Source organism: Rhinoraja longicauda, chromosome 5 (genome assembly GCF_053455715.1).
Source record: "Rhinoraja longicauda isolate Sanriku21f chromosome 5, sRhiLon1.1, whole genome shotgun sequence".
NCBI lineage: Eukaryota > Metazoa > Chordata > Chondrichthyes > Rajiformes > Arhynchobatidae > Rhinoraja > Rhinoraja longicauda.
The window spans coordinates 63,545,795-63,560,788 of NC_135957.1; the positions used below are offsets into that span (position 1 = coordinate 63,545,795).

Sequence of the window (14,994 nt, forward strand, 5' to 3'; positions counted from 1 at the left end):
TTTGGGTGAAGATGTTACTCTTTATATAAATATAATGAAATAGAAAGAGGAGTTGACCACATGGACCATCATAACATCCCAGCTATTCAAAATAATCTTTGACCGATCTCCCTCAGGCCTCATCTCCTCTTCTGTGACAGTCCCTCATATCCCTCAGTGTGTGATCCTACAATATGTTATCAACATTTTGGGAGAATTGGTGCCAACGCACCTCAATCGGTTCAAATGATTACCCCATTATCTTGTCAGCATATCTCCTCATTGCATGACTGGAGACATCTCAACAGCTACACTTTCACAATTCCTGCACGAGCATCAAGGTACCTCTGCACTTTGCTCATCCATAATCTTCCTGCAGTAAATTATTAGTCTCTCTTTAGATTCTTCCAAACAAAATGCATAACCTCACACTGCCCCACATTAATCATCATTTGCTAACTCATTCAGTTGTAGAGGCCTAATGGTAACATGTTCTCCCAAACACTGTCCTCTTGATCGTGTCATAAATAAAAATATTAAATAACTGAGGCCAAGAACTGATCAACATCTTTCCACGACAGATTTTAAGCTGACAAGCCTATTATTGTTGCACATATTTTTTCTTCCTACTTGAACAATGGAGTCACATTTTCGATTTCCAATCCATTGGTGTCCTCCTGAAACTGAATATTGAAAAACTTTACCCAATGACTGCACCCTCTCAGCAGAAAAGTTGGTTATAGTTCCATATTATATTTTAAAAGAGTGTTAGATTTAGCTCTTAGGGCTAAAGAAGTCAGGGGATATGGGGAAAAAGCAGGAACGGGGTACTGATTTTAGATGATCAGCCATGATCATATTGAATGGTGGTGCTGGCTCGAAGGACCGAATGGTCTACTCCTGCACCTATTTTCCACGTTTCTATAAGGTCTTGCAGATTGTAAATTGGATATCTCATTCAATACATTATAAAAGGAGTGTTGAATGGTTTGAAACAATTTTAATTTCTTCAAGTTTTGAAAGACTCTAAATAAAGGCATCCATTCACTTTTCCTTCCATTGTTTCCTTTAGCAATTTAAAAAATATTTTTAGGATTTGTTGGTGGCATTTTTTTTTTGTATCACCTGGGCAAACAAACCTCAGTCGGCGACACCTAGTGTAGACTTGGCAATCATTTCGCTGAATACTTACGCTCAGTCCGCCGTAGCCTACGTGTTCTCCCGGTTGCCAAACATTTTAACTCCCCTTCCCTTTCCCATACTGAGCTTTCTGTCCCAAGCCTCCTCCACTGTCAGAGTAAGGCCACAAGCAAATTGGAGGAACAGCACCTCATATTTTGTTTGAGCAGCTTACAATCCAGCAGTTTGAAACCTTTAATTTCTCTAATTTCAAGTAACTCCTGTATTTCTTCCAACCCCCACTCCCCCCTCCCCCCTCTCCTCTCAACCCCCCCCCCTCCCCCACCCTAGTCATTCAACTTGTTCCACTGTTCCATTTCTTGTATTCCTGACGTTAACACATTTTCCCCACCCAACTATGGTCCATTATGGATTCCACCCTTCCCCAGGTCATCTGTTGCGGTCTATATTTTGTTCTTGACTTCTCCATCTTTAAGTCTGAAGAAGGATTCTGACCCGAAATGTCAGTTATTCATTTTCTCCGGAAATGCTGCCTGACCCGCTGAGTTACTCCACCATTTTGTGTCTATCCTAGATATTGATCTAGTTATAGTGAATGAGGACCCATGTTCCATGGATCCTAATGGTTTTTATTCTTCTCTTTCACAGGGGATATTATGAATTCATCTAATAAATGGATGATGCACACCATTTTAATTCCCATCATCATTTTCTACTGCTTTTTTGCCTCGTTTATGCTCTACGCTAATTCAACAAATAGATGGATTCTTCCTCCCATGAAATCGGCCACCTCAAATCAAAGCACGAAAAACATCCTCGGTTCACGACAAGAAGATAATCAAACTATTGTGCTGATTTGGCTATGGCCTTTTGGTCACAAATTTGAGCTCAATTCTTGTGGGTCTGTTTTTAACATCCATGGCTGCTATTTGACAGCGGATAAGAACATGTATAACAAATCCCACGCTGTTCTTATCCATAACAAGAATATCAGAGGAGACCAGCGCTGCCGTCGCAGCTGCGGCTTGCCTGCAGTCCGTCTGTCTTTTGTGTTTTTTGTTGTTTTTGTCTCAATTGTAGTGTTAATATGATGTAGTGTTGTATGTTATGTTTGGGGGGGGGGGGGGGTGGGAGGGAACGGGAACTGTAACTGTAACATTCTCTCTCCAGAACGGAGACGCGACCTTTGTTCTGTATCGTGTCTCCGTTCCCGTTGCGGCCATGCACCTGGGACCACCTGGGTCTCTGGTTCGCAGAGCCCGCGGTCCGGACTCACCACCTGCGGCGCTGGCTGCCTGCGAATGCTGCGGGAACGGCTGCGACTCGTCTCCGGAGGCTCCGGCGCGGGCCGCGTGGACGTCGGAAGCCCGCAGGCCCCTGGATGGGGGCCGACATCGGGAGCTCCGGCAGCGGCAGAGGCAACGTGTCCGCCCGCCCCGAATCGCGGGGCTTGGGTCGGCCCGCCACGGACCTTTCACCATCCGGCGCGGCCTGAAATAGGCCGCGAGATTTTTTTTCACCGCCCAGCGGGGGCTTCAATATCGGGAGCCCCGACCGCCCCGACGTGGCAACTCCAACAGCCTGACCGCGGGACAAGACGGCAGGGAAGAGAAAAAGACATTCTGGCCTTCCATCACAGTGAGGAGGGACTGGAGGAGACTCACTGTGATGGATGTTTCTTTTTGTTTGGTGTTAGTTGTGATTGTATGTGTTATTGCATTTTTATTGATTAATCTTATTGGTCTTATTGTTCAACTGCGGGTAATGTTTCATTTTACTACACATTTATGTGTATGTAACAAATAAACGACTATTGACTATTGACTATTGACTATTGACCTGTCTAATCTGCCCACACACCCTCGACCAGTTTTCCAGAAATGGGTTTGGATGAATCTGGAGTCACCTACAAACACTCCTAAAAAGACAAAGCTTAACCGACTCTTCAATTTGACCTTGACATATCGAAGAGACTCAGATATCCCTGTGCCTTATGGATCGCTAACAATAAACAGAGTTCAGTCAGCCTTTGAATTGCCAAAGAAAAGCAGCCTCGTGTGTTGGATTGTAAGCAACTGGAATTTTAATTATGCCAGGGTAAAATATTACAAAGAACTTCAAAAATATGTTCCGATTGACATATATGGTCGAGCTTTCAAAAAAGATCTGAGTAATAATGATTTGATCCCAATGATATCTAGATGTAAGTTCTACCTTTCCTTCGAGAACTCAATACATAAAGATTACATAACTGAAAAGCTCTACAATGCCCTGCTGGCGGGTAGTGTTCCTGTGGTCCTGGGCCCATCCAGGGAGAACTATGAAAATTACATTCCAGGTGATTCCTTCATTCACGTGGCTGACTTTCGTTCAGCCAAAGAGCTTGCTGATTACCTTCACAAGCTGGATGGTGATGAAAAATTGTACATGAGCTACTTCAAATGGAAAAAATACTATAAAGTGAGGAAGGCTCAATTCGGGCATGAACATGCATGCTCTGTCTGTGAAAATATTCGCCGACATAAAGAATATAAATCCATCCCCAATTTGATGAAATGGTTTTGGGATTGAACTGAAGTATGTAAATAGTGTCAATCATCAGCAGCATATGATAATTTTTATTAGCTTTTATTTCCAAAAGGAAATTTTGTAGATTCATCTTCGAAATTAACAATGGAACTTGATTTTATTTTATTGCGCATGAATTCAAAATAGATCGATGGATTTCTTAATAAGCTGAAACAGCCCTAATTCTATGTATAGAAAGAACTGCAGATGTTGGCTCACACTGAAGATAGACACAAAATGCTGGAGTACTCAGTGGGACACGCAGTATCTCTGGTGAGAAGGAATGGGTGATATTTCGAGTCGAGACCATTCTTCAGGCTGAGGGGTCAGGCAGTGTGACGAAGGGTCTCGACCCGAAACACCACTTATTCCTTCCCTCCAGAGATGCTGCCTGTCCCGCTGAGTTACTCTAGCATTTCGTGTCTATCTTCTAAATATATGTGTGTTGACTAACAGAAAGGTTTCAGCATGGTGCAGTTTGCTCCTTAGTTTACTCGTTGCAATCCCATTTTCTACTTGGAAGTATATATATATCAGTAACTCCCATCAGGCAATGCCTCCCATCAGGCAAAAGGTATAGAAGTGCGAAAACGAACACCTCCAGATTCACGGACAATTTCTTTCCAGCTGTTATCAGACAATTGAACCATCCTACCAACATCTGGAGAGTGGTCCTGAGCTACTATCTACCCTCAAACAATCTTTGATTGGACTTTACATGTCCAATCTTTGATTGGACTTTACAGATATAGGAGGTCCTTCCTTCCCGCTGCTGGGAGACTGCTCAACCAGCACTGCTCCCAGCAGACGAGTCAACAATAACAGCTAAGAACACACAGAAAACTGATGACAATTTATGTATCTTTTATTTATAATGAATGATCTCTTGCTCTCTTGCTATCCACTTTGCTGCTGTAACACTGTAAATTTCCCCGGTGTGGGACGAATAAAGGAATATATTATTATTATTATTATTTATCTTGCACTAAACATTATTCACACTATCCTTTTATCAGGTATTTGTACACGGTGGTACACATGACAATAATGGCACGGTAGCGCAGCGGTAGAGTTGCTGCTTTACAGCGAATGCAGCGCCGGAGACTCAGGTTCGATCCTGACTACGGGTGCTGCACTGTAAGGAGTTTGTACGTTCTCCCCATGACCTGCGTGGGTTTTCTCCGAGATCTTCGGTTTCCTCCCACACTCCAAAGACGTACAGGTATGTAGGTTAATTGGCTGGGTAAATGTAAAAATTGTCCCTAGTGGGTGCAGGATAATGTTAATGTACGGGGATCGCTGGGCGGCACGGACTTGGAGGGCCGAAAAGGCCTGTTTCCGGCTGTATATATATGATATGATATGATGATAATGTAAAATGCTGTTTATTTCTGGAGATTATAACTGCACACACTAGTTCAGAGTTTGTGCTGGGATTGTGAGTGGTGGATTCTGAACCAAGTTCCGGATAAATGAAAATTATACAAAGAGATCAGTTTCACAACTATTTTTTTTACACACTTATTCATTAAACACTGTACTGAAATGATTGTTATCTGCTCCAAACACAAGCTGGCATGTCCCATCTACACTTACTGGGTAAAAAAATAATTCTAAACTATATTTTTGGCAAAAATATTATTACAGTGAGAGATAACTGCCTCAAAACTAGAATAGATAAAAGACTAAGTAAATTGAGCATTTTATTCCCATCTGAATGTTCTCTATTGGCCAAGATTCACAGGAGGCTGGTTTGCAGGTACAGTAATTACTGAGGCTTGCTGACAAAATGTCAGCTGGGGAAGGGTACAACTCGTAACGCTGTCTATCCACGTCTTCCAGAGATGCTGCCTGACCCATTGAGTTACTCCAGCACTTTGTGGGGGTTTTCTTTGTAAACCAGCAGCTCATTTCCTTGCGTCTGACAGAATATTATCATTTGTTGCAAAGGGAATTAAGTAGAAAGTTGAGTTATTACTTTTCAGTTACATAGGGCATTGGTGAGATCACACTTGTGATTCAATGTAGTTTAAGGAGGGATGTGAATCTGTTTGGAGCAGTTCTGAGAATGTTTACTGGTCTGAACCCTCGTATGCCTTATAAAGGAAGATTGTATCGGTTAAGCTGGGGTCAAAGGGATGGTTGAATTATTGTAAGATGGCATTTTCTTTTTCTCTCAGTGGTTTGAGTACAGCATAATTTCCTGCATACTTTTATTTCATAATCACATAAACACATCAAATGCACAATAAGGCGAACCTGTGAAACCAGACTAATATCTTGGTCTATTATCTTTGTAACTTCTTTCCAGAAAGGGGAGTGAAACCAGAGACTTTAATTTTTTTATAAATATGAAATAAATTGATTACCAATAAGCAAGCGGTTAAATTGGAAATCAGATCTGAGATTACACTTATAACCTGATTGAATGGTGGAGCAGGCATAAATAACTGGATGGCCCACGGCATCACTGTCTCAATTGACACCCCCCTCTAAACATTTCTGTTTTGTTAGTGTGTTTCCTTTCTGTAACCTGCTACAGGACAGCTACACAACTAATTAACAGAGGCTTTACACTCGAGTCTTGGGTTCAGCCATTTTAATTCAGGATCACTCTGGCTACAGCCTCATGGGTAATATATCCCCGGTACTGCACCACTGGGTGCGCTATTCCCATAACATCCCCCTTTATACACAAAACAGATATGTACAGGAACTTTACATGTATAGCCATAAATTAAATTCTTCCATGGTATCTTATTTCACTGAGTCCAACATGTCTCCAACAGTCCATTTTACAACATGCCTTTGACAATCCATTTCCGTGGTAGCTTCCAAATTTTCCTCCCTTGGATCTGCGACAGTTCAGTGCTTGGAATTATCTAAACTTTGAACAACACATGAACAACACATGTCTGGTTCCTCATTCCCTTTCCCTTTTTATCTATTAATTTGTTTATTTATTTAGTTTTATTAGCCATTACATAAAACAATGCATATCAAACTATAACCGAAAATATAACATTAACTTTTTAAACATAACCTAATAGCCTTTACATCTATATTTAACTACATGTACAGGCCCTATCCTTATTTGGGCACATAATCCTGCAGATAGCGTGGTTTTCGAACGCATCTACCAGATCTTGTTGTCAGGGTTTGATGCTCCCTGGGGACCGGTGGTCGGCTCATAGGAGTTTTTCTTCACAGGAATAAAATCTGCCACCTGCTCTCTGGACCCCATCCCCTCCAGCTTTGTCAAGGCCTGCCTTCCTGCTCTCTCTCCACTTATCACTGCAACAATAAACTCCTCCCTGTCCACTGGCATCGTCCCGCCATCCCTCAAAATCGCTGCTGTCACCCCCATTCTGAAAAAACCTGGTCTAAACCCTGACACCCTAAACAACTTCAGACCAATCTCCAACCTACCCTTTCTGTCCAAAGTTTTGGAACGTGCTGTAGCTTCCCAACTCAAATACCACCTCTCTACCAATAACCTGTATGAAACTTTCCAATCCGGATTCCGCTCAAACCACTGTACTGAAACTGCGCTCCTCAAAATCACAAACGACATTCTCCTCTCCTCCGACGCTGGCAACCTCAACATCCTCATCCTACTTGACCTCAGCGCCGCCTTTGACACCATAAATCACTCCATTCTCCTCACCCGACTTGAAACCTCCCTTAACATCACCGGAAAAGCCCTATCCTGGTTCAAATCTTACCTCTCTGACAGACACCAGTTCATCTCCATTAACAACTGTAAATGCCCCACTGCTCCCCTCCCCCAAGGTGTCCCCCAAGGCTCAGTCCTTGGCCCCCTCCTCTTCATCCTCTACCTGTTCCCCCTTGGTCAATTAATCCGCCGTCATGGTCTCAACTTCCACTGCTTCGCCGATGATATCCAGCTCCTCATCTCCACCAAGTCAATCTCCCCCACCACACACTCTACACTGACAAACTGCATCACTGAAATAAAATCTTGGCTTCAATCAAACTTCCTCAAACTCAATTGCAACAAATCTGAAATCATCATCATTGGTCCAAAAACGCTCACCAAATCCACCCAAAACTTCATCCTCAACATTGATGGTCTCCCAGTATCCACCTCACCTCACATCCGGAATCTTGGAATCATCCTTGATCAAACCCTCTCCTTCGACAAACACATCAAACACATCACAAAGACAGCCTTCTTCCACCTCAAAAACATTGCCCGTCTCCGTCCATCCCTCTCCTCCACAACTGCAGAAACCCTCATCCACGCCTTCATCACCTCCCGTCTGGACTACTGCAACAGCCTCCTCTATGGCGCACCCTCAAAAATCATCAATAAACTTCAATACATTCAAAACTCCGCTGCCCGTCTACTCACACACACCTCGATCCGTGACCATATCACCCCCGTACTTTATAAACTCCACTGGCTCCCCATCCCCCAGAGAATCCAGTACAAAATCCTCCTCATAACCTACAAAGCCCTCCATAACCTGGCCCCATCCTACCTGACCGACCTCCTCCACAGGCACACTCCCACCTGCACCCTCCGCTCTGCCGCTGCCAATCTCCTATCCCCCCACATCCGGACCAAACTCAGATCCTGGGGGGACAGGGCTTTCTCCATCGCTGCTCCCACCCTATGGAACTCACTACCCCAAACCGTTAGAGACTCCTCCACACTCACCACATTCAAAACATCGCTGAAGTCTCACCTGTTCAGTACTGCCTTCAACCACTGAAGGTCACCTCACCTTCTGTCTCCTTTCTCTGTTCATTTATTTATTTACTTATTTATCTATTTATTCATTTCCCTATGTTCTCAAAATCTCTGTAAAGCGTCTTTGAGTATAAGAAAAGCGCTATATAAATAAAATGCATTATTATTATTATTATTATTATAGGTCGATTTTCTCGCTCCGGTTCAGGCAACGTCACCAGGTCATCTAGGTCAACATCAACGCGATGAAATGGCTCGTTGGTCTTCCTCAGATGGCGCCGATTCCGACGATAGATGACGCCGTCCTCGGTTCTGACTTCATAAGATCTGGGTTGCGCAACACGGCCTACAACCACAGCCTTCCTCCAGGACTGATGTCGATTATCGGTCGGCTTCACTCGAACTGGATCACCAGCTTTCAGAGGAATCAGATCTTGAGTTCCTCTGTTGTAGTAGTCTGCTTGTCTGTCTCTAGCTGCTCTCAACTCATCTCTTACTTTTTTTGGAATTTCAGGTTTGAGCAGCCTCTGAGTAGTCGGTAGAATGGTCCTGGTACGTCTGTTCATCAATCTTTGAACTGGACTGCTACTCATGCCAGGTGTTGGTGTGTTGCGAAAAGCTAGTAGGCTCAGGTAAGGATCAGCTCCGGCAGCCTTAGCCTTCCTCAGCAATGACTTCGCAACATTCACACTGCTCTCCGCCTTTCCATTACTCTGTGGATAATAGGGTGATGTGCTCGTATGTTCAAACTGCCACTTCTTGGTAAAACTCTTGAACTCCTCAGCTGTGAACTGTGGCCCATTATCTGTGATGAGCTGATCTGGTATTCCATATCTTGCGAACTGGCCTTTCATTTTATGGATGACATTCACTGCCAGTGTTTTATCTAGATAGTCTATTTCCCAATATCCTGAGAAATAGTCCACAGTGATCAAATAGTTCCTTTCATCCAAGTGGAACAAATCTGCACCCACCTTCGCCCATGGTCTCTTTGGAATTTCATGGGAATGTAGCGTTTCTTTTGGTTGCTCTTTCCCTTGAGCTTGACATGTCTCACATTTTTGTATGAAGTCCTTGATTTCTGCACTCATTCCGGGCCAGTGCAGACATTCTCTTGCCCTTCTTAGACAGCCATTCACACCAATGTGGGAATCATGTACTCTTGTGAGCATGTCGCATCTCCTGGCTTTAGGGATGATTACTCTCTCTCCCCTAAATATGAGACCATCTCCAACACTCAGCTCGTCCCTCACATGGAAATAGGAGATGAGCTCTGGGTCAACATCCTTCTTGTTCTCTGGCCAGCCTCGTTTGATCACCTCTTGCAGTTTCTGCATAGTCTCATCTTCTCCTGTTGCATCCCTTATGCCATTTAGCAGAGGCTGTGCTATTGGGATGTGCCTTGCCAGGTTTACAGTCTCCAGTTCTCTCATGGTCTTGTCAGTCTTGCCAGTCTGAATATATGCTCTGCTCAGCGTGTCTGCAAGGTGCATCTCCTTCCCTGGTCTGTATCTTATTGTCACATCATAGGTCTGCATCCTCACCAGCATCCTCTGCAATCTCTTTGGTGCCCGATGAAGTGGTTTTGTGGCGATTATCTCCAGTGGCTTATGGTCTGACTGCACATTCACTGGCCTTCCATATGTGTACACATGGAACCTCTCTAGACCAAACATCACTGCCAGCAATTATTTTTCTATTTGTGCATTTCTGGTCTCCGCATCCATCAGGGCCCTGCTGGCATAGGCAACTGGATGGCCCTCCTGCATCAGCGCCGCACCAAGTCCAGTTTCTGACGCGTCGGCCTGTACTGTCAGCTCCTTGGATGGATCATAGTATCTGAGTACTGGCTCGGCAGTTACTAGCTTCTTTATGTCCATCACCGCCCTGTCATGCACCTGTGCCCACCACCAAACTACATCCTTCTGTGTCAGCTTGCGTAGCGGTTCACATAGGTCGCTTAATCCAGGAAGGAATTTGCTCAAGTAGTTAACAAAGCCAATAAATCGCTGAACTCCTTGGACATCCGTTGGGTTAGGCATATGTAGCACGGCTTCTACCTTCCCTGGATCTGGTTTCAGTCCTGCAGCAGAGACTCTATGTCCTATGAAAGTGACTTCCTTCACCTTCAGCTTTGCCTTCTCTATGTTCAGCTTCAGGTGACAGTCACGACATCTCTCCATCAGAGCTTTAACCTTCCTGTCATGGTCTCTTTCTGCTTCCTCTGCCGTTTTTCCTTTCCCAAACACTAGGATGTCGTCAGCAACAGACCTCACTCCCTCCAGGCCCTCCAACACTTGGTTCTGTCGTCGCTGGAACTCCTCAGGGGCCGTGGACAGACCAAACGGCATGCGTCTCCACCTATATCTACCATATGGTGTGTTAAATGTCGTAAGCTGAGAACTCTCATCATCCAGTTCCACATGCCAAAACCCGTTCTTGGCATCAAACGTGCTAAAGACCTTGGCATCATTCAGGTCGGTGAGGACATCTTCGATCGTCGTCATTGGGTAATGACTTCTTTTAAGCCCCTTGTTCAGATCCCTCGGGTCTAAACACACTCTCAACTTCCCATTGGGCTTTTCTACACACACAAGGCTGGATACCCATGGTGTGTGGGTCTCTACTGGGGCAATTATTTCCGCTTCTGTCAGTCTGCCCAACTCCTCTTTCAGCTTACTCCGTAAGGCTACAGGGATTCTTCGTGGTGGGTGGATCACCGGCGTTATGCTGTCAGCTACCAGCAGATGGTACTTGCCCTCAAATTTACCTGTCCCTTCAAACACATCAGCATACTCCGCTATCAATCTTTCCTTGGTCAGAGGGATTTCACTGCCATTCAGTGTCATTATGTTCTCTGTACAAACTGAGATGAGCCCCATCTGCTGGGATGCCCTGCTTCCCAGGATTGGAATGCAGTCTTCCTCCAGGACTACAAACTCTACTTTGTATTTCCTTCCATTCTTCGGGTTTACCAGTCTCATCGTGCTTTTCCCAAGAGGCACCACTGTCGTATTGTTGTACATGGACAATACTTGCTTGGTTTCTTCCACATCCTTCGCATACATCTTGGGAATGATGTTACATGTGGCTCCACTGTCCACCTGGAATTTTACTTCCTTCCCTTTCAGCATCATGGTCGCAAAGATTTTCTTTGGGAATTGAGTCTCCTCAACCCTGTGCACACTTTCTGCTTTTCCTGCTTCTGGTTGCAGTTCCATTGTGTGAATTTAATCAACCTCTTGACTGTCATCATACTCATCACTGGAACTCTCCACTTCCACCACTGCATGCACAGGTTTTTTCCCTTTCTTTTCTCTCTTCTGCTGCCCCTGCTTTTCCCTGCATTGTGAGGCGAAATGATCTTTCTGATGGCATTTGAAACACTCCCTGCCATATGCCAGTCATTTCTCCTTCTTTCTCTCATGTTTGTATCCACAGTATTTGCACTCTATGGTTGGCTGGTATCGTTTCCCCTCCTGCCTCACTGCACAGACATCTTGTCGCTGGTCCCCTAACAGGACATCAACTCTGGCCTTGGCCAGCACCGACGCCTGGCATGCCTTCACACACTTTTCTAAGTCAAGTGAGGTTTCGCGGAGAAGTCTTTCCCGCAGCATGTCATCCCTTATGCCGCATATTATTCTATCATGTATCAGTGAATCCTTCAACTCTCTGAAACCGCAATGAGCTGCCAAGAGCTTCAGTTCTATTAAAAACTAATCAAAAGTCTCCCCTCTCTCTTGGCTCCGCATAAAGAATTTATACCTGTTGACGGTCTCGTTCCTCACGGGTTGACAATGCTTTTCGAAAGCATCGAGTGCCTGCGCTAGCGTAACTTCTTGTACGTTGCCCTCCGGCGTCCGTGTCTCGAGCATTTGGTAGAGCTCTCTCCCTTGCGGTCCAACTAGGTACATTAGCAGTTTCCTCATTGTCTTGTCCTCCTTCCCTTCCATGCTCAAATCAACATAGAGCTCAAACTCTTCCCTCCATTGTCTCCACTCCATTAGCAGGTCCCTTGCCTCAAAATTCATTTGCCTAGGGGGCTTCAGTTGCTCCATTTCCCTGATAAATCCGCCCCACTATCAATGGAAACCATGTAGGCCCCACAGTCGTCTCTCAGCAGTAATTACTCACAAATGTCGTCTGCTGTCATCCTTTCGATTGATCCTGAAGCAGGCCCCGATCTGACACCATGTTTTGTTAGTGTGTTTCCTTTCTGTAACCTGCTACAGTACAGCTACACAACTAATTAACAGAGGCTTTACGCTCGAGTCTTGGGTTCAGCCATTTTAATTCAGGATCACTCTGGCTACAGCCTCATGGGTAATATATCCCCGGTACTGCACCACCGGGTGCGCTAGTCCCATAACAATTTCACACTGATTTTTCCAGTCAATATTGGGAGAGTTAAAATCCCCTACTATAACAACATTATTTGACTTGCAGCTGTCTGCAATCTCCTGGCATTTTGTTCTTCTAATTCCTGTTTATCTATTTGGGGGTCTGTTGTAATCATCCCTTTCTTGCGCCTCAGCTCCACCCATATAGCTTCATTAGATGAACCATCCGTAACGTCACCTTTGACTTAACCAATAATGCAACCCCCCCTCACCCCCCCCCCACCGCCCACACCCCCCCCCCCCCCACATCCACCGCCCCTCCTCTTTTATCATTACCCCTGTCTCTCCTGAGGCACCTGTATCGTGGAACATTGAGCTGCCAGTCCTGCCCCTCTCTTAACCAGGTTTCAGTAATGTCTACAACGTCCCAGTTGCACGTACCTATTCACGCCCAAAGCTCATCTGTCTTACCCTTCAAGCCCCTTGCATTAAAATACGTGCAGTTTAAACCAACCTTCCTTCCTCGCTTGCTGCTTTCCTCTGCGTATTCTGTCCTCCAACCTTTCTCTCACCACCCTCGAAACCAACTTCTAACCTCTCACCTGCCTCTGTCCTGTATGAGATATCAGCCTCCATTTTATTTGAGGTAAAAAGTAATGCTGTAGTTTTTACAAATGAATTATATGCTCCCATTCACCAATATTAACCTCGTCAAGGAGATTCAAATACATTTCCTTTGCTAATCAGCTCCTCCTGGTGGTAAAGACATACCCTGCAGCCCTAATGAGGACCAACAAATACAAAGACCATTTATTAGGAAGCCAGTAAAAGAAGAATTTTGATGATTTTTCCAAATTCCACATTTCTCCAACATTTTCCTCATTGAGAGCAAGACGAAGGAATTAATCTCAGGAAGCGTGGTGGAGTACATACACCAATCAGCATCAATAGTGCAGAAGTGGAGATGATAAAGAACTTCAAGTTCCAAGGCATAAATATTATCAAAGATCTGTCCTGGATCAACATCATTGGAGATGAGAGCCAGAAAAGCACATGAACGCTTCTACTTCCCCAGATGTCTGAGGATTTTGGGGGTATGGGGAGAAGGCAGAAACGGGGTACTGATTGAGAATGATCAGCCATGATCACATTGAATGGTGGTGGTGCCTCAAAGGGCTGAATGGCCTACTCCTGAACCTATTGTCTATTGTCTATTGTCTATTTCTCCCTGGGACGACTCTTCCCAATTTCTACAGATGTCTGAGGATTTTGGGGGTATGGGGAGAAGGCAGAAACGGGGTACTGATTGAGAATGATCAGCCATGATCACATTGAATGGTGGTGGTGCCTCAAAGGGCTGAATGGCCTACTCCTGAACCTATTGTCTATTGTCTATTGTCTATTTCTCCCTGGGACGACTCTTCCCAATTTCTACAGGTGCACCATAGAAAGCATAGTGTGAGAGGGCATTATGAGACTGCCTGAGACAGCAAGAAATTGCAGAGAGTTAGAAAGTCATACAGCACATAAACAGGCCCTTTGGCCCATCTTGCCCATGCTAAGCAAGATGCCCCATCTGCACTAGTTGCACCTGCCCATATTTGGCCCATATCACTCTTCCTATCCATGTGCCTATCCAAATGTCCTTTAAATGTCACAAAGAGCATGGGAAAGGGATGGATAGAACAAAATATATATCTTGATAGGGTGAAATTCAAGTTACCATGTGGATAAGCTGTTGATGAACGATCTTTGGAACTATACAATAGTTGGATGAGAGATGAGGGGAAGACCTGAAATATTCTGATGGACATCCTGGCGGCATAACACAGTGCAGCTAGACACCGATATCACAGACAACCTATGAACACTCTCCCGGAACAACTGACCACACGACCGTGCACTGGGCTCGAGCAAGAGAAAGAGTGGGCCCCAACATCGCGGAGCACCCAACATCGCGACCCGACATTAGGGCCCGAGCAGGCCAAGAGTGAAGAGCGACTGACAATGCAGCCTGACCAGGCCGAGTGCCCCACATTCCAGAGTGCCCGATGCGGGACCCAACATCGAAGCCCAACCAGGCCGAGAGCTCGACCTTCTGCAGTGTCCCGCCTCCCACATCAATGCCAGCGCACCCACCTACTTCACAGGATGGCCGACTCCAGCACCTGGGCCCAAACAAGAGTAGCTGCCTAGCCAGGAAAGGTGGGAGATGCGCTTGATTCCAGGTGAGAGGGAAACATTGTG

The 14,994-nt window shown here is 45.1% G+C and overlaps 1 protein-coding gene across 1 annotated transcript; it reads left to right on the forward strand.

The window, feature by feature from the left end:
• The first annotated feature begins 1,775 nt into the window (after positions 1-1,775).
• LOC144594027 (4-galactosyl-N-acetylglucosaminide 3-alpha-L-fucosyltransferase 9-like) lies at positions 1,776-3,690 on the forward strand. The gene is made up of 2 exons (XM_078400191.1): positions 1,776-2,106; positions 2,945-3,690. Exons 1-2 carry the CDS (start codon positions 1,776-1,778, stop codon positions 3,688-3,690), a joined length of 1,077 nt encoding a protein of 358 aa, XP_078256317.1.
• Positions 3,691-14,994: the final 11,304 nt, after the last annotated feature.

What these genes read in the sequence shown, in the direction of transcription:
- LOC144594027 (XM_078400191.1), top strand. Translation starts at nt 1,776, where the DNA reads ATGAATTCATCTAATAAATGGATGATGCACACCATTTTAATTCCCATC. An exon ending in TGTTCTTATCCATAACAAGA is followed by an intron (nt 2,107 to 2,944) that starts ATATCAGAGGAG and finishes TTGACTATTGAC; the next exon opens with TATTGACTATTGACCTGTCT.